General features: G+C 43.4%; 1 protein-coding gene and 1 non-coding gene across 4 annotated transcripts in view; one reads left to right on the plus strand and one right to left on the minus strand.

Annotated features, from left to right (window-relative positions):
• Positions 1-7,806, plus strand: part of USPL1 (ubiquitin specific peptidase like 1) — a 38,682-nt gene extending 30,876 nt beyond the window's left edge. For all 3 annotated transcript variants that reach the window (XM_047078385.1, XM_047078394.1, XM_047078404.1), the window contains 2 exons: positions 2,771-2,928; positions 5,734-7,806. In XM_047078385.1, the coding sequence (XP_046934341.1) occupies positions 2,771-2,928; positions 5,734-7,619 (2,044 nt within the window). In that variant the 3' untranslated portion in view covers positions 7,620-7,806. The remainder of the gene's footprint in view (positions 1-2,770; positions 2,929-5,733) is intronic.
• A 9,944-nt stretch (positions 7,807-17,750) lies between these two features.
• Positions 17,751-17,824, minus strand: TRNAN-GUU (transfer RNA asparagine (anticodon GUU)). The gene has a single exon. It is a non-coding gene; the product is annotated as a tRNA-Asn (tRNA).
• Positions 17,825-19,565: the final 1,741 nt, after the last annotated feature.

The raw sequence follows: 19,565 nt of genomic DNA on the forward strand, positions 1-19,565 counted from the left end.
AGGGAGACACAGAATCTGAAGCAGGCTCCAGGCTTTGAGCTGTCAGCACAGAGCCCTACATGGGGTTAGAACCCACGAACCGTGAGATCATGACCTGAGCCGAAGTCAGCACTTAACCAACTGAGCCACCCAGGCGCCCCTCAATTTTTGTCATAGAATCTGAAATATGAACTAGTTCAGTGATGTAATTAGATCTAGAATGCAATGAGGTTTAAAAATTATATTTGCAGATTTTTTTTGCCTAAAGCCTGTTATTACCGTTGAGGAGTATATATGCACGTTGTTAAATGTGCATTTTCTAAAATACAGATTATTACATTACATTAGTTGGGATAAAAATAAAAAACTTGTACTCTATCCAGGCCATTACATACAACTGGCTGCTCCTTGTGGGACGGGGACTCTGTGTTGCCCTGCCGTCTGAGTAGCGGGGCAATTGGCACGGTTCTCTTGTGCTTCTTTCTCTTTTCTGTTTCTCTTCCTGAGGGTAGATCCTTCTAGTAGGAGGAGTTCAGCCTCAAGTTAAGGAGGTGAATGCAAGCAGATCTTAGCGTGAAGTCTCTTGTGACTCTCATTCCAATTCTGTTAACCTGTCCCATCCAGGTTTTTTATGGTTAAGTCTCAGCTTAACTCAGTCTCAGCTCTGAGCATCGTCCTCGACATGCTAGGCATTGCGAGTAGCAAGAAGCCTGGGAACAAAATCTATTGCCAGCTTAAGAGTAAAGTTGTACCCTCAGCGGTGAGGCTGGAAATGAGACAGGCTGGAAGTACGGGTAGGAGAAATCTGTGACTGTTAAAGGACGCTAGAGTCTAGGGACCCAGAGAGGAAAATAAACTCGAAGAGGAGGGGGCATATGCTTTATTTTATTGAATCCAAGATGCCATCATTATAAATTGTACTGTTTTTTTAAATATGCCATTAAGAAAAAAATGCTGACCATTGAACACTTTCTATGTGTAATTCACACTACTAAGGGGGCAAGTTTGCGTAATCTAGGGATCCAGGAGAGAATGTTTTAGTAACTAGCCACAGAAGGTATCCTGGGTGGCTCATCAGTTGGTTGAGCGTCCGTCTGACTTTGGCTCAGGTCATGATCTCACAGTCAGTGAGTTTGAGTCCAGCATTGGGCTCTGTGCCGACACAGCTCAGAGCCTGGAGCCTGTTTCAGATTCTGTGTCTCCTTCTCTCTATGCCCCTCCCCTGTTCACGCTCTGTCTCTGTCTCAAGAATAAACAAACATTAAAAAAAAAATTTTTTTTAAAAAGATATCTTGAAAAGATATTAGTACTTAAGGAGTCAAGTAGGTGCCTGAAGCCTGCATATCAAGCTGTGAGAACATATCTGTACTTTCACTGTGGATCACTGATTCAGAGGCACATTTTCACATATTTAAAATGGGAGTATGTCTATAAATTGATGGCGTGGTAGAGTTCAGTTAGCAGTTCTCTTTCCTAGTGGTATATTTTATAATCAGTATTATCTTTCTTTTTCATTTTTTATTTTATTAATAATAAATATAGTATATTTAAATAATAAATATATTATAATAAATTTTATTTATTTGTTATTAAGAGACAGAGCGTGAACAGGGGAGGGGCAGAGAGAGACACACACACACAGAATCGGAAGCAGGCTCCAGGCTCTGAGATGTCAGCACAGAGCCCAACGCGGGGCTCGAACTCACAAATGCAAGATCATGACCTGAGCCGAAGTCAGACGCTCAATTGACTGAGCCACCCAGGCGCCTCTATAATCAGTATTATCTTAAAGTGATGCTACAGATATGATAAAAGAACAAAGGGGGTTAGCATTATAGACAGTTCTGCAGGACTTGTTATTTATAGGTACTTAAATTTTGAAGACTTGATTCTTTCCTCTAACAGAATGATCGATGAGATAATTTACTAATTATTCCTTGTCTGAATAATCTGCATTTTGGACACTGATTCAAGTTCATTTCAGCTGAATAAGTTTTGATAAGTAAGTTTGACAGCTGTTTAAATATTGGGAAAAGGGGTATTTGACATTTTTCTTAAATCATGAGAGCTTTGTTAAATTTAGTTAATTTGAGGCCCATCTTTGGATTCTGTTTTCTGGTTTGGCATGTGACTATAACGATAAAGTGTATTTTTGAAATTATGGATGTCTTGAAGTGTATGGTAAATCAACCACTATGTTCTATTTTCTTGTCTACTTAGGTACAAATTAAGCTTCCTAAGGAGTAGTTTTACTTTGATGGACCACTCTGCTTCTTGAGATAAAAGTGAAATAGGACAAGTTATTAGCATATTGGCAATTTTTTAAATGTTGATTTCAGTGTCTTAGGTTTGTTACTTTGTTTTCCCATATTACCTATGCCATCTAACAAAAGTAATTCATTTGGGCCACTGGATGCCCAAGAAAATTCTAAAAGGTCTGGATTTTTCCCTGTGATTTTGCAGAATAGTTATGTTACTATGAGATCTTCTTTAAGCCAAAGCAGCAGTGTGGCTTACAGAGCAATTTTTGTTTAATGGTCTGTGTTAGAGCCTTATTGCATGATGGCTTCCAACTGTCGGTGATACCATTCTGAGAAGGGTTTACTGTTACATACTTCGTAGAGTGAGTTCTCCGTTGCTAATTAAGGCACACATCTGGAGGTTCTCAAGAAAAATTAGTGCAGTTAGCCTTGAAAGCGTTATGTATGACTTCCTTGCTTCAGACTGTCTTTTGTATAACCAGGCACGGGCATGAAATTTGTTTGACTTTGCTTGCCTTCCTCTCCCACAGAGTATCTCCCATATTCATGTTGCACTTTGTGGAAGGCTTGCCACGAAATGACTTGCAGCGCTATTCATTCCATTTTGAAGGCTGTCTTTATCAAATAACTTCTGTAATTCAGTACCAAGCAAATAATCATTTTATAACATGGATTTTAGATGCTGATGGTAAGTGTTTAAACCTTTTTCTTTTATGATAATAGGCGTAGAGGCTAAATTCTCGATTTTTTTTTTTTTAAAAAGACAGACTTTGTCTTGACTCCTTTCCCTCTCACTTCTTGCCCTTGCCTTTAATTCTTCTGCCCCCGCCTCTCTGTCACTCTGGTTTAGAATCACTCCTGTCTTCTGCTGCTTTTGTATGGGGGTACATGTGCTTATGCGTATTTCTTTTCTAGGTGAAGAACGGGATCATATACTATTGTTAGTTTACAATTTGCTTTTTTCCACTATGTTTGCTTTTATTCCATGAGTAATAGGTGGTCAGTACAGATAAGTGAATGGTGCCAGTTCTGATTTCCTAGATATGTAACATGTACTTCTTTTAAAAAGAGAGTGCATCGTACTGAAAGGTTTTTAACTGAGAATAAAAAAATTTTGCTTAGTTTACAATTGTTAGTCATAAAGAAAACATCTATTTCTAAGACTATTGGACATTACAGATCATGTAGCCTTCTCTACCCATGAAATAGAGTATCTGAACTCTATAATTTGCTATAGCTATGGTCAAGGTAAAGCCTTTATGTATGTATGTATGTATGTATGTATGTATGTATTTACTTATTTATTTATTTTAACGTTTATTTATTTTAGAGAGAGAGAGAGAGTCAGAGAGTGAGCAGGAGAGGGGTAGAGAGAGAGGGAGACCGAGAATCTGAAGCAGGCTTCAGGCTCCACAGGGCTCGAACTCATGAGCTGAGCCGCAAGATCATGACCGGAGCTGAAGTCAGACGCTTAACCTACTGAGCCACCCAGGTGCCCCGTAAAGCCTTTATTTAAATAGTTAAACTTTTCAAAAGAAGATTAAATAGTACAGCCCATGAACTTTGCTAGGTTTTTCCTAACATTTATCTAATATGGTTTAATATTGAGTGTGTTTCTCTCACAGTGTTCACTTTGTCTTAAACAAGATAACGCAGCCACTTAAAGTGTTGTATCAGGCTGTTGGTAAGGGGTCTTTTTGATATTTTCTGTTTTTCCATTTTCTATTATTTGGACACTTCTCATAGCTGATATTTTCCTCTTTGGGTGGTTTGGGTGGGTGGCACAATAATGTGTTATAAAAGCACTTTGCAAGCCAAAACTCACATTATAAATAAGATCACCTTAAAATTTTACTCTGCTTCAGCATTTGGAGGGAAGTGGTTCTCAATAACATAAACAAACTGGAAAAAAAATTAATTTTTTACTGCATTCCAGGGAATCTGAAATCCTCTTCAGTAGGTTACATGGTTATATGGTTTCCAACATATAAAAATCAAATGGTTACCTTATAAAAAAGGTCATGGCTCCTCCCTCGAGCATTGAATCAGTCCCTGGGGATTAGGTCCAAATGTTAACCAACTGACATAAACAGACAACAGAGTCTCAGAAGTTTTAATGGGTATGGAAATAGTAGGTTCAGGTGGTTTATAAGGATATATCCACATAAACTTAGTGAATGGTTTTGTTGGGTTTTTTTTGTGTGTGTCTACAGGGTCTTAACCTCTTCCCTTGTCCTACCTACATGATTTCATTTTTGCTTGACAAATGAGAGAATAGAAGCTCAGAAATAAAACAACTAAACACATGAAAGCTCTAAAGTTTTCGTTTTTTTAATCAGAAAAAAAAATTAAGAATTCAAACAAATGTTGGTACTTGAGGTAACAGACTTCATGAAAATTCACAGATATGGAAAAAATCCCCCTTGTTTTTTTTTTTTTAATGTTTATTTATTTTTGAGAGAGAGAGAGAGAGAGAGAGAGGGACAGAGCACGAGCAGGGGAGTGGCAGAAAGAGGAAGACACAGAATCCGAAACAGGCTCCAGGCTCTGGGGCTGTCAGCACAGAGCCCAATGCAGGGCTCGAACCCACACACCACGAGATCATGACCTGAGCCAAAGTCAGAAGCTTAACTGACTGAGCCACCCAGGCGCCTCAGAAAAAATCCATTTTCTGATGTTGTTGGATAAATTGGGCGATATATACTGTGTTCCAAGTCACAAAAGTTAAATATTTAGACTTCTGTCTTGATTTTTGTGGGCAATTTAGGGAAGAGTAAACACTATCTCAGTTTTTAAAATTTCTGGATGTTAGTCTGTAACTTTAATTGTCCAAATAAAGACTTAAACCTTTGGCAGAAGGAAATGGTGACAACGATAAGGCCATGTTCTCAAGTGTTCTCCTTTTTTTTATTTTTTATTTTTTAAATTTTTTTTTTTTTTTTCAACGTTTATTTATTTTTGGGACAGAGAGAGACAGAGCATGAACGGGGGAGGGGCAGAGAGAGAGGGAGACACAGAATCGGAAACAGGCTCCAGGCTCCGAGCCATCAGCCCAGAGCCCGACGCGGGGCTCGAACTCACGGACCGTGAGATCGCGACCTGGCTGAAGTCGGACGCCCAACCGACTGCGCCACCCAGGCGCCCCAACATTGGTACTTTAATTTTTTTTTTTTCAACGTTTATTTATTTTTGGGACAGAGAGAGACAGCATGAACGGGCAAGGGGCAGAGAGAGAGGAAGACACAGAATCGGAAACAGGCTCCAGGCTCTGAGCCATCAGCCCAGAGTGACGCGGGGCTCGAACTCACGGACCGCGAGATCGTGACCTGGCTGAAGTCGGACGCTTAATCGACTGCGCCACCTAGGCGCCCCTCAAGTGTTCTCCTTTGATGGATATTCAGGGATACAGCAGTTAAAATGGCCAGAAGAAAATTAACCTAGCTGGTGCGTTTTGAATGTCTAACCTCATTTATTTAACTTCCTTCTCCCCCAGGAACTTGGCTGGAATGTGATGACCTAAAAGGCCTATGTTCTGAAAGGCGTGAGAAATTTGAAGTTCTTGCTTCAGAGATCCATATTGTTATCTGGGAAAGAAGAACATCTGAGATGCCAGATAAAACATCTGCCTGCCTTCCACTTAAAAAGACTAGTGATGAGCATGCTTTTGGTGATGAGGAACAAGCCTCTCCAGCATGGTGTTCTGTGGGTGATGCTGCCTCCACCGAGCCGTCCTCAGGAACTCTCCCCACCAGTGTGTCATTTGCTCCTAATACTCTTTCGCAGGGTCAGGCTGTAGCTCACGGACATCATTTACTTTCCGGTCCAGAAGGTTTGGGGGACGACAATATTTTATCTTTGACACTTGAAGAAATACAGGTTAACTCTGAAAGTTTCCCGTTTGAAAATAAACCTGTGGCAGAGAATGCAGGAGTTGGCAAAACAAAGGCTTTGCAATCACAGGAGTCACTACTGGCTTCTTTAGTATCTGCTCCATGTGTTGGAAACCTGACTCAAGACCAATTCATGGATTTAAAGCTTCCGTCTCAAACTGTAAATGCAAGCGTGCGATTTGCACCGCCGAATGCCGAAGACACGGGGATTGCTGCACCCGTGAATAATATCCCCGCTACTGATCCTGTACACGGTGGGCAGCAGGAAGTTGAGGGCACAGTGGCCCACGAGAAGGACACTCCATTGACACGGTTTCCTTCACCAAAGACTGAGAAACGAAAACCCGAACAACAGGTTACATCTCAGGTATCTAATTTGAAGAAAAACGAAACGGCAGCATTTTCTAAACCTGTAACAGCAAAGCCACTGCAGAATCCATCTCTGAAAGACGCTCCGAAGAAACCATTTGTAGGAAGTTGGGTTAAAGGCTTATTAAGCAAAGGTGCTTCTTTTATGCCACCTTGTGTTTCGGCTCGTAATAGGAACACCGTAACTGATTTGCAGCCTTCGGTTAAGGGGGCAAGTAATTTTGGTGGCTTTAAAACTAAAGGTGTGAACCAAAAGGCTACCCGGGCATCCAGGAAAGCTAATAGGTGTGCAAGGAAGCCTCCTACGGTTAGCACCCCGCCACCAAGTCATCCACTGCCTGGTGGCACGACTTCTCGTGTTCATGCTAATGTTACTGCTGATTCAGATGTTCTGAAGAAATGTGAAAACGCCCCCTACGGAGCTCACCGCAGTCACAGTTCCTGTGTCAAAGAACATGGTGTTTCTTCTGCAAACCATGGAGACTCAGTTGAGGGTCAGATTCATAAACTTCGTCTCAAACTTCTTAAAAAACTTAAGGCAAAGAAGAAGAAATTAGCTGCTCTTATGTCTTCCCCCCAAAACGGAGCGCTTCCAAGTGAAAATTTAGAACACGTGTCCCATTGTGGGTCTCCAAACGATTGTGACTCGATAGAAGACTTGTTAAAAGAACTACAGTATCAGATCGATACCGCTGAGAATAAATCTGGATGCACCGCGGTTCCATACAGTGGTCAAAGTCATGAAGAAATTTTGGCAGAACTGTTGTCTCCTACAGCTGTTGTCTCAACAGAGCACTCGGCAAATGGGGAGGCTGATTTCAGGTATTTAGAAATGGGAGATGACCACGTCACAGCACCAGTGCCTACTGAGTTAGACGACATTCCCCAAAATACACACCTGAGACAGGACCATAATTACTGCAGCCCCACCAAGAAGAATCCGTGTGAAGTTCAGCCAGACTCACTGACAAATAATGCCTGCGTTAGGACATTGAACTTGGAAAGTTCCATGAAGACTGATATTTTTGATGAGTTTTTTTCCACTTCGACATTAAATTCTTTAGCAAATGACACATTAGACTTACCTCATTTTGATGAATATCTGTTTGAGAGTTGTTGATTGCATGCTGTCTTCTTTTAGTTGAATATTTATTATGGCTCTTGGAAAACTTCATATGTTATTAAGTAGTATTTATACACTGGCCTTGTCATGAACAAAATGTAAGCTACGTGAGGTTTTACCTTTGGTTCTACCCACAAAGCATGTAATCTGTTTTACAAATTAAAATGATCAGGAATTGGTTTTCCTTGTTTGCTTCATTTTGTATTGTAGGAGAGTGAGTTTTTCAAATGTTAAAAATGATACAGAGGAGTGTCTAGTTTCTGGCAGTTTTTACATTTGGGTACATTAAATTTCTACATTTTAATTTTCGGTTACAGTGGTTCAGGAGAAACACTAGTTTGTACAAACTTAAGTCATTGTACATGGGATATGAATGTGTGACTGGTAATCGTTCTATGGTCATAGATCCTACGCCTGTTTCTTGTACCAGTCAAGTGCTGTGGAATGTAAACCTCCCCCAAAGAACTTTCCTTCTCTACTTAGTAAGGATGGCAGGAACCTTGTTACTAGAACTTTAAGTAACGTTACATGATCAATAAATGATCTCTAACAGGAAAATAATCTATTTTTGTGTTATATGCAAAGAGGCCACATGATCATAAATCTCATATTTTTCCCACACATTTATTTCCGCAAGCAAATTTGGACGCCATCCAACAGTTGTTCTAGGGAGAAAGTAATAACCAAGTGCTTATAAAGCTTGCTGTATGTTAACGTTCTGTTTTGTATGAAACACTAATTCATTGAAATCCCAACATTTCTGGGGCACCTGAGTGGCTCAGTCGGGTGAACGTCAGATCTTGATCTTGGCTCAGGATGTGATCTCACAGTTTGTGAGTTCAGGCCCCACGATGGGCTCTATGCTGGTGGCATGGAGCCTGCTTGGGATTCTGTCACCTCTCTGCCCCCTCCCCTCGTTTGTGCACACCGTCTCTCAAAATAAATAAACTTTGAAATCAAAACAAAAATCAACATTTCTGTGAGCAGGCTCCTTTTATCACATTTGACCTAAAAAAACAGCACAGAGCTTAGTGAGTCGTTCGGCCGGGTTTGAGTAGCGTGGTTCCTGCAGCTGTTAGAAGCATGTGTTCCCCCTCAGGACCCACTTAAAATTTGGTTGCTTAAACAACACCACTGCAATAGTGATGTGAGTTACTAGGGGTAGTTCCTAAGGTTTTAAGGGTGGCAGTCTTGGGATGGAGTACTCTGGTACTCGGCACTTCGTGATTGATTTGTCCAATTTGCTTTCCGTCCCCTCCCCCGGCCCCATTTTCTTCTTTTATCACAAAAGTAGCGCATGTTTATTGTCAGGAGAAGCTTGGAACATCCAGAAAAATAGGAAGATTTTGAACCTTCGGTCTTTACACTTAGTGGTAATAACTACCACGAACATTTTCACATTTGTATACAAATAGACTTTAAGAAATTCTACTCGACCTGTTTGTACAATCTGTTTTAACGTTTCATGAGCATTTTCTCCGTCTTAACAGCTTTGGCAACTTTGGGATAGCTCCATAATGTTAGGTTGTACGGATTATCATTGTTTTACCAATCTTGAGATTTCAAGGTGATTTGTACTGTTTTGTTATTATTCGTTGTGCCACAACAATTCTTGTTAAGTTTTTGCACAGATTTTTTCTTTCTTATTTTTGTCTTATTTTCTGGGAGTGGAATTGCTGGGTCAGAGGATATGCATTTTTAAAGTCTTTTAATGATGGCATGATTGGCTTTCCTGAATCCTCACCAACACCAAGTAGTAGCATTGAGGGAGCAAAAAAACCTTGGCTGTTTTTTTGTTGTTGTTTTAACATTATCATGATTACTAGTGCGGTTGAGTATAACTTTATATGACGTTATATATTTATATAACAATTGGCCAGTTGACTTTCTCCAAGAACTTGCTTAATCATTTGAATATTTCTAGATTTCTGGTAAGTACCAAACAGTGTTGTAAACCTCAGAGATAAAGCAGTAAAAAAAGAAATTCTTGCCCTTTAGAAGGAGCTTGCCTTCTAAACAAGGAAATAAATATATCATGTTAAGTGGTAACAGATACAGTTGATGGTCACTTGTGGTGGTTCTCTTCTATAAAGTTTCCACAAGCGTTCCATGAATATGAAATACTGAACCACTGCTCCTAGGGGAATTGCAGGGTTAGGTTCCTGTGAGCCTCTGGTTGCAACATTATCGTCAACTGATCAACAAATAACCTTGTTTTTTCTGTGCTTCTGTTTAAAAACACCTCAGGTAACATATATCGTTGGTTCATTCCCATTGAGTACAAGGCCAACAGCACTTTAAGTCACGCCTGAAGGAAGCTTATCTAACACATAAGGCACATCACACCTTTCTTGTGCTTAGGAACATCAGACAGCAGTTTAACACTACACTTGAGGTACATTTTAAACAGTGAAATCACCAAAAACACACAAAAGATGTGGCACTAGATATATTGTAAAAAGGACACTTACAGCATGAGAGCTGAATCAAGGCAGTGTTGACCTGTTAGACCTCACCTGGGGTCATATGTGTTGGGCGGCTCTGTGGGTGTCCATAGTAACCACATTGTAAGTGTTGATTTTTAAGGTTATAAATCTAAGCATGTAGGCAAAATCACAAACAATCTGCATAATGAGGATTTAGTCAAATAGCACTGAATGCTGTGGAGGAAAACAGCAGGTGAGCGCATGGGAGGACTCAGACTGAGTGGATTTGGAAAGTTTTCTTGGAGATGGGTGTCATTTGGCAGGGACTTCAGTGAAGTTAGGGAGTTGGGCCATGTGACTGTGTAGAGGAAGGGCATTCCAGGAAGAACAAAAGTCCAGAGGAGTGAGGGTGCTTGGCATGATTGAGGACTAGGAAGAGTCCATTGCGGTTGAGCAGAGACAAAGGGAAAGAGAATTAAAACACAAGATGAAGGAGGTTGGCAGAAGCCAGTTTTTGAATGGTTTTGTGGGCCATAGCGAAGACCTTGTTAACACTTGAGAATAATGGAGGCCACTAGAAGGTTTCAGGCAAGGGCAGGATATCTAGTCTTAGATTCAAAAGGATCCCTTACGCGTGGAGAATGACTATAGCCGGTCAGAGTAGAAGCCATAGTCTGTTACAGCCTCCCCAGAGTTTAGGGTGAGCCCTGTGGAGGTGTTGAAAAGTAGCTGGATTACTGTTGCATTTCAAAAGAAGAGCCAACGGGATGTGTTGATGGGTTGGATGTGGGGCAGAAAGAGGAGTCTCAGGTTTTGTTGCCTGAGCAGATGGGTCATACTATTTACTGAGATGGGACAGGCTTGGGAAGGAAAAAATTTAAAGCAAAGCACTCACTCATTCAGTTTTGAATATATGTGAGGTTCCCATTAGGCTGCCAAGTGGAGATAATCTAATAGGAAGAGGCGGACACTAGAGATTCCTACTTAGGAATTATGAATACGTGATCGTATTTAACGTCCAGTAAAGGATGGAGTCATTTAGGGAGTTGAAATAACTCTGGGGAACAGGAAGAGCCATGGAAGGGACGTGAGTGTGGTGTCCTGAAAAGGGAAGAAAGCTTTTTTTTTTTTTTTTTGAGGCGGAGCGATGCTGATATGTCAGATGCTGCTGAGAAGTAGTGTAAGGTGAGGACCAAGAATGACCATTGGCTTTTGTAATTGGAAAGTCTTTGGTAACTTGGTGAGGACAGTTCAGTGGAGTTGGGACAAGTGTGAGTGGGCTCAAGAGAGAAGGGATTGAGAGAAAGTGCAGATAGAGACCTACCCTTTTGAAACATTCACCTGGTGCCCGGTGAGGGAGTGAGGGGTCAAGATTTTTGTTAATGTCTTTAAGACGGGAGATGTCATAGTATGTGTATGTGTGGACCTGAATGGATGTTGTAGATGAGAGGAGTGATAGCTGCCACAGTAAATTTCTCCAGGGCTGGGGACCCAGTGTATAAGAGGAGGTGTGACCTTAACGAGCTAGAAGGAGTTTATCCATTTTATTTTTTTTTAATGTTTATTTTTGAGAGAGAGAGGATCTGAAGCGAGCTCCCCACTGACAGCAGAGATCCCGATGTGGGGCTTGAACCCGCGAACTGTGAGATCATGACCTGAACTCAAGTTGAACGCTTACCTGAGCCACCCCAGAGCCCCCAGGTTTATCCACGTTAATACTAGAGAAGACAAATATATGGGTACAGATATTAGGAGATGTGATGATTGGGCAGTGAGGAAGGTCACATTTTTATTTTCTCAGGGATACAGTAATATTACCAGCTGAGTATGAGTGTTGGGGGAGTTGAACATTGAGTGAGAGAAGTTAGAATTTTTAGTCTGAGAGCTAATTGAACAGGGGCATGGCAATAGGCTCACTAGGCCGTACAGAGAACCCACCAGACGTTTATGGCCGTAAGTTTTAACCAAAATGAGCCAAGATGGTTGTTTTTCTCTAATCACATTTGCTGCTCAGGACAGAAAGAGTAGATGGGAAGTTGGATCCAGCCAAGGTTAGAGGTATTGCCAGGTAAATGGGACAGAGGAGAAAAGGAATTAAGGCTTTATGCAAGGAAAATGATTTTAAGGATGTGATAAGGAGGGCTAGAGGGACATAGGACAGGTGGTGATCATTTAAAAAGTGGTGGCAGATCTCAGTGGATTGGAGGTGGGTGTGAAGAATGCCAGCGCGGGACTAGTTGGAGTGAGTAAGAAAGCAGCGTGCTTGAAACTGAGCTTTTGGGAACAGTGCAGTTATTGGCGATGACAAGGTCTGAAGTGTGACAAGGGAAGTGCATGGCCAAGGGTCCATGAAAAGTGAGGAGATGAAGGAATCAAGAGGCCAGGATGGTGTTTGGATAGACTTTGTGGAAGGCAGAGTCATTTAAATGGCGGCAGGAGTCCTGGTGGAAAGAAATATACAGTAAGCCAGGAGCTAAAATCCTCAAGGAAAGGCAGAATACCACGAAAATGGCTGATGGCCGCAAAGGAACAGCGTGGGTGGTTCAGTCTAATGGTCTGTGCTTCAAAGGCACGGGAGGGTTATAATGAAGAGGGGAACAGTGGTTGAAAAAGCAACTAGGAGAAATTTGATAGAAATTTTACATTATTTTACAGTCTTTTCCTTTCGGTATTATGTTTTAGCCAGGTCATTTCCACACCCCAAATATACAAATATTTACATACATCTTCTGGTAAAGCTAGGTTTCTTTTCTTTCTTTTTTCTTTCTTTTTTTTTCAGTCATGAATCTTTAATTCTTTTGGAATGTATTTTGATGTGCTGCACTGAGGTTTTTCTCCCCTGATAGTAAATTTGTTTGAACACCATTTGCTGAATCAACTTACTGTTCTTTAACCATTCAGGATACACCATTCACCTATCTTTCATATTAAATGTAACAAATGTTCAATTCCTGTAGTAAGTTGAGGGGGAAATTTTGGTGCTCAGTCGTAGAATGCCAATTAAATAGTGTAAATCTCAATTTTCCAGGAGAAAATACGCTGGGAGGAAAGTCTATTAAATTTTAACTGTTTTTTCTTCCAGTTAACATTATTATAATAATGTACTCTGCAAGTCAGAAACACTGGACGAAAAGTGGAAGATTTATTAGAGTTTTGTTCTGTTTTTGTTCGCTTCCGGTTGTATTGAGATATAACTGACCTACATCTCTGCATAAGCTTAAGGTATACAGCATAATGCTTTGGCTTATAATCACAAAAATGATTACTGCAATCAAATTTAGGTAACTTTAGAGTTTTGCTAGGTACCACAAATACAAACAACACAAAATGGACTGCAGAGCCTGGGGGCCAAAAAACATTGATCAATATGTGTTATGGCAGAGGATGACGAGGAAGGGTGGGATCCATCTGGGAGGTTAGAGAAAGCATCCCAAAGAAGTCACATTTAAACTAATGACTTCATTCCGAGCAGTTTCCAGAGGCAACCCCTCCTGTGGGTGCCTGTAAAGAGTCCCCCATAGTTGGTTGGCTCTGAACAGGCCTGCTCAGCGAGCTTATCTGTGACTGTCTTTCTGACTCTCTTTCACTTTTGAGCACCAGGACCTCCACACCCCTTCTCCCCAACCAGTGTTCCCTCAGGAAGCCACAGAAGAGGCAAAGGAGGCAGAACGGCATACCAGGTTGTTTCTAATCCGAGCAGATCCACGAAAAGGGGCTTATCAACTTCTGCAACATAGCAAACGGGCTAAAGTGACAACAAATCTAGTACCGGAGAAGTGTAAAATACAGTCGTCAGGAGTTAAAATGTAACCACAGAAGCAAGAGGTCATCGAGAGAAAAGGAACTTGTGAAAGACTTCACATCTCAAGATGGAAATTCATTTTGTTTGGTTATTGCAGGTACTTAATAGCTTGGTAAAGCACCCTTCTTGCCAGCCTTCTCTTTTTAGTATACCTTCCCACCAGGCTTGGAGGTGGAGATCGTGGAATATGCTGAGGTTCAAGTGTCTACAACACCAGATATTTACTGCTCCCCCAGCCCTAAGGCAGTGTAAACCAGGCCAATTCAGCAGGATGGCAAAATGTTTGCAGCAGTAAACTGATGTCCCCGCTGGCCACGAAAGTTGTGGTTCCAGTAAAGAACCTCCTTGCTTGATGATTAATGGAGAAATTCTGTATTTCAAACTTCAGTTCTATGTTGAGTCACATCCAATGTAGATTTTCGCCTATGTAGTTTACACTCTAGTGAATTTCAATTATCAGACTAGCCTAAACTCGAGTATTAAAGTGAATATGTTGTTCAATTAGGTATAAATAAACACCCCTGTGCTCACACACACATATGATAATCTATAATAATCGACTTCCCAGCTTAGTACTAAGATAGTCGGTCTCCTTAAAGTGTGTGTTTGATTTACTTTGTCACTTTATCTTAGGGAATAACTAGTTTGAGTCCTCTTTGGCAGACGGTAATTTCTGTTCTGTTTTTACTAAAAAGAAAAAAAAAGCAATGAAAAATGGCTCAATTCCTCCAAGGGGGTAATAAAGTATGACAGTTTGCTGGATGTCATTAAAGTAACTTGCAAGGAAAGAAATACAAATTGGTATCTGCTGTGCTGTAAATCCCTATAGAAGCAACCCTTAAAGGATCAATATAGTAAAGCCCTTCACATCAAGTCATTGCAGATTATAAAAATAAGGTATTAAGTGTTAAAACCCCAAAGCAGCCTTTTTTGGGGGTCTGAAGTCATTTATTACTAATTTTGCGTATCTACTTAATTGCTCAGCAAAAAAAAAAAGAAAGAAAAAAATTGGTTTCTTGGTGGCTTGTCAATAGTATTAGACTATTCTAGTTCTTTGTATTACCTTAAAAGCTTCAGTTTAGTAATTTTTCCATCCCTAAACACTTTGGATTTGACATACTTTATAACCTTTATCACTAATCAGAATACAAATACAATAAATACAGGGGCGCCTGGGTGGCTCAGTCAGTTAAGTGTCAGACTTTGGCTCGGGTCATGATCTCACGGTTCACGGATTCGAGCCCCGAATCAAGCTCCGTGCTGGCTCCCTCTCTCTCTCTGTCTCTCCCTCTCTCTGTGCCCTTCCCCAGCTCACTCTTGTGCACACGCTCTCTCTTTCTCTCTCAAAATAAATAAAAACTTTTTAAAAAATGAAGACTGATTCTGGGACTAGGTTGTTTTTTTTTTCTTTTTGGGGCTAGGTTTTAGATGAACTCCATGGTGGAGAACCAGCCACAAGTACGGTAAACTGAAAGTATGGGCAATGTATAATTTCTCCAATTTCAAGATTTCTTTAAGACCCCTCCAACATCAAGTAACACTATCACCATTTCCTGGGTCACCCAGGCTGTAAATGTAGGCACCACCCTCCACATTTCCCTCTTGTTTCGGTCTCTAAATCTTATCCAGTCTTCCCTTGAATTACATCCTTCGTTTCTAAAGTCACCTCATTGCCTCTCCTTTGAAATATAATTTCCTCTTAACTGTTCTCTGATCTCTTATTTTCCCTATTCTGTTGCCAGACCAACCATCAAGACTAAATTTCATTATATCCTGAAACAGAAACCTTTAACAGTTACTCCCTTACTTTATAGGGTAAAGTCTAGCCTCATCCTTTGGTCTTCAGGGCCCTTCCGCAAGCTAAGAACATTTTCAGTGCGCTCTATTTAAGTACATTTGTTCCACATTCTGGTTACGCTCCTCTCCTACCCACCCCCATCTTGTCTCCAAATTTTGCCAGCTTTAAATAGCTCTCCCCTGCCTTCTGGCCTGTCCAGATCTTTCAGGGTTGTTTTAAATCCTCCACGGAGACACAATCCAGCCTATCTATGTTGACTTCCTCCTTTACTGCCTGGGAACATTTTTTTGTGGCCCTCACGCTGACACTTCATCATATGCATTTTTATCTGAGTATCTATCTCTGTTAATCACATACTCTGAGAAGGCAGGGAACGCATCTGTCCTGAGCATGTGCATGTGACAGGCCTGTGCTAGGTGAGCAAACAATGTGAATAAAGACGTAGTCACTACACTCCAGGGGTTCGTATTCTAGCGTAGGTGACAAGTAACTCCCTGTTTTCAGGGTAGCGTGATGAATGAATGGAGGAGGGGCATCAGGGGACGCCTCCCTGAGAAGGTAACTCCTCTGCGGCTGTTACCCGGGTGTGTACAGAGGGGGCGGGGACCGGCACATCAGGGTAACGGGAAAGACTTCTGGGGGGTGGGGGGTACAAGGCGGCATGCGCCATTGAAGGAACTCCTGGTAAATGCATATAACCACTAGAAGTTTTCATGCAGGAACATGGTAGGAGACAAGGCAACAGATCATGAAAGCCTCTGTGTGTTAAGCTCAAGAATTTGAACTGCATCTTGAAGGAAGCAGTTTGGAATCTAAAATGATCACTAAGAACAGAAGTTGGTCTCTTCCCTCAAGGAGCTTATAACCTAGTATAAACACGATCAGTTTAAAGCGGAAGGATATGCTTTCTAATGCCTCATAACTTAAGTATTAGCAAATATTATGCCTCCTTCATCTTGAAGTGTTAGACTAGATTTGGACAGTACATGAATGATCTTATGACCTAACTGCCTTCCCTTTTGTTGTTTCTACTATAATCTATCCATAAGTATGAGTGGAAAGCTTGGAATGTGGGGGGTGGGGGTGGGGGGCCGGCTACTGCTGAATCTGCCTGAAATTCTCCAAGTGCAACACTGTGTCTCCTTTTTTAGGGCTTCTCATTAGACAACAGAGGGTATTTTATTATCAACAATTATTTGATAAATAATTACCAGCCAGCATTTGCAAGGCATTTCCTAAGAGACCGCCGAGTGACGCAGCTAACTTATTCCTTGTTCCGAGTCTCTCAGTTCTATCCAGGAAAAGTACATCCCAGAGACAAAGCACCCACCACATGACCTCAATCTTGGCAGGAACGAATTATAGCATCACGTTATCATATTATCGTGTGGTTCTCTATCTTTATAGAAAGTCTTATGTGAACCATCTGCTTGTAAAAGATCTGTGTCTTCTGTGAGACCGGAGTTGAAAACACGTCATTGGAAACCTTTTAGCAAGAACTCATACAAACAATTTCTGCCTGAGTTTAATTTCAGGGAAAATTGTGTCAGCGATCTAACGCAAACATTAACACCTTTGCCTAGGTTCAAGTCCATTGTCCAAAACAGAGCTCCGTTTAGCACAGTTACGTGGGGTGATTATGCCCCCACACACTTTTAGGTGACTCCCCTTGCATATGTTCATCGAACAGCTCCTCGGATTCTTCTGGCAGTAGATAAGGCAGTATTGAGTAAGTACATTTACTTTTTGGTGGTATCCGATTTTCTGGGAGAAACTCACTTGTCAAGGGGCATTTATTCCCCCCCCCCCCCGTTACAGTTACTGCTGTCGAAGCACAATCTTGGGCCGGTCTCCCGAAGAATGTGTGTTGGTTTCCCGTGGATAAATGACCACGGGAACTGAATGACCAAGGCACAAGCTGCCAGTCCAGACGCAGAGTCCCTCTTAGATCCGCCCCCGCCGTGCAACAAATACTGAGAGGACAAGGTCTTCCTCTAGCCTGGAAGCGTGGTGGCGTCGTACTCCCGTTCGACTAAAAATCTCAGGCTTGCCATTTTAAAATGGATCCGTAACGAGGTCATCTCAGGAAAATGAGCGCCGCCCGTCCCTGGGTGGGCTCGAACCACCAACCTTTCGGTTAACAGCCGAACGCGCTAACCGATTGCGCCACAGAGACCCAGCTACCAGGCTCGCCGCGCGGTGTGTACAGATTTCCGCGGCCGCGGAGGCTCTCGCCGCCCAGGGCGTCGCCGCGCGAGCCGGGCGGAGGAGCGCGCGGAGGAGCGCGCGGAGGAGCGCGCGGAGGAGGAGGCGGCGGGAGGGGCCGCGGCTGAGGGCAGCCCGGCGCGGGCGCGGGCGCGCGGGCGCGCGGGCGCGAAGAGGCCGAGCCCGCGGCCGCGCGGGGAAGGGTGGGGGGGGGGGGGGGGACGAGGCGCGCCCCCGCGGGCGGCGCCGGCCCCTGCCCGAGCTCGTGAGCGCGCCCGCGCTGGGGCGCGAGCCCGGGGGACGCGGAGGGGCGCGCCCTGCGTGTCTGCGCGGGCCGCGTGCGGGGCGCCGCCGGGTGCCCGCGGCCCCCAGCAGACCCCGCCCTGGGTCCCGCGGGCAGAACTGGGCAAAGGGGTCCCGGTAGAGCCTGTCCGAGAAGAAGCAAGTGCGGTGTGGGCTCGGAGCACGGGGGCCGCGTGTGTCAGGCCCCAAACTTTAGGGCTGGCTTTCCCAAGCGTCGCGTGTGTCCCCTCGCCCCGAGGCTTCCCACCCCCCCTTCGGCACCACCCCTCACCGTTACCTTTTAATTCCGCAGGCACCGTGCGTCTGCGCCCGGGCCGAACGTCGATCTGTGCTTGGGCTAAAGAATGTAAGATGTGTTTCCCTTCCTGAGCCCCAGCCGGTGCCCGCTTGGAGGGCATGTGGCCTCCGTTGACCAGGCGGAGTTTAGGGGACATCAGAAGGGGGCTTCGTGGAGGGTGTGGCGTTAAGATAAGCTGCAGACATCCTTCTGGGTGGCCAGTCCCTAGAGCTCGGTGGGGCCTCCTCCCCGCTCCTGGCCCTACAGCCCGGGGAGTCCACTCCAGCTCTCCAGGGCGTAAAGCCGGTCCTTGAGTGTTCCTGTTTCCGTCCGATTTGACCCGACACCCACTCCTCCCCCAAGTTCTTTTTCTCAGCATTCACCCCGCCCCTCCCCCGTTTAGAAGCGCACCGTTCTGTGCCATTAAGTACATCTGTATCGCTGTGCAACGGCCACCACTATCCACTTCCAGAGCTTTGTCCTGGCCTCAACTGAGGCTCTCGACCCCTCAAGCGCGAGCGCCTCATTCCCCTCTTCCCCCCTGACCCTGCCAATCACCCTTGTCCTTTCTGTCCCTGTGACTTTGACTGTAGGCAGCTCATGGGAGTGGAATCGGACGGTCTTTGTCCTTTTGCGACGACGGCTTATTTCACTTAGCGCAATGGCCTCAGAATTCAGCCATATTGTTGCCTGGGGCAGCATTTCCTTCCTTTCTCACGCTGAATCATGTCCCATTGTATGAATAGGCCACATCTTTACCCATTCATCCGTCTGGGGACACTTGGGTGGCTTCCGCCTTTCGGTTTTTGTGACTGATGCTGCAGTGATAGTGATCATGGGTGTGCAAGCATCTCTTTGAGGCCTTGCCCTCAGTTCTTTTGGGGGTATCCCCAGCTGTATAATTGGGGAATTGTATGGTAATCCCCTTTTAAAAATTTTTGAGGCGCCATCACACCATTTTCCACACCGGCTGTGTGCCATTTTACGTTCCCGCCACCCCGGGTTTCTCTTTCTCCCTATCCTCACCAACCTCCCTGCCCACCAGCCCCGCCCCCCTTTTTTAAGTAGTCATCCCAATGGGTGCGAAGTGTTATCTCGTTGTGGTTTTGGTGTGCATTTCCCTAACGATTAG

This window comes from Lynx rufus, unplaced genomic scaffold (genome assembly GCF_022079265.1).
Source record: "Lynx rufus isolate CCGP_SWC_20201006 ecotype Redwood Valley unplaced genomic scaffold, mLynRuf1.p SCAF_1, whole genome shotgun sequence".
Taxonomy (NCBI): Eukaryota; Metazoa; Chordata; class Mammalia; order Carnivora; family Felidae; genus Lynx; species Lynx rufus.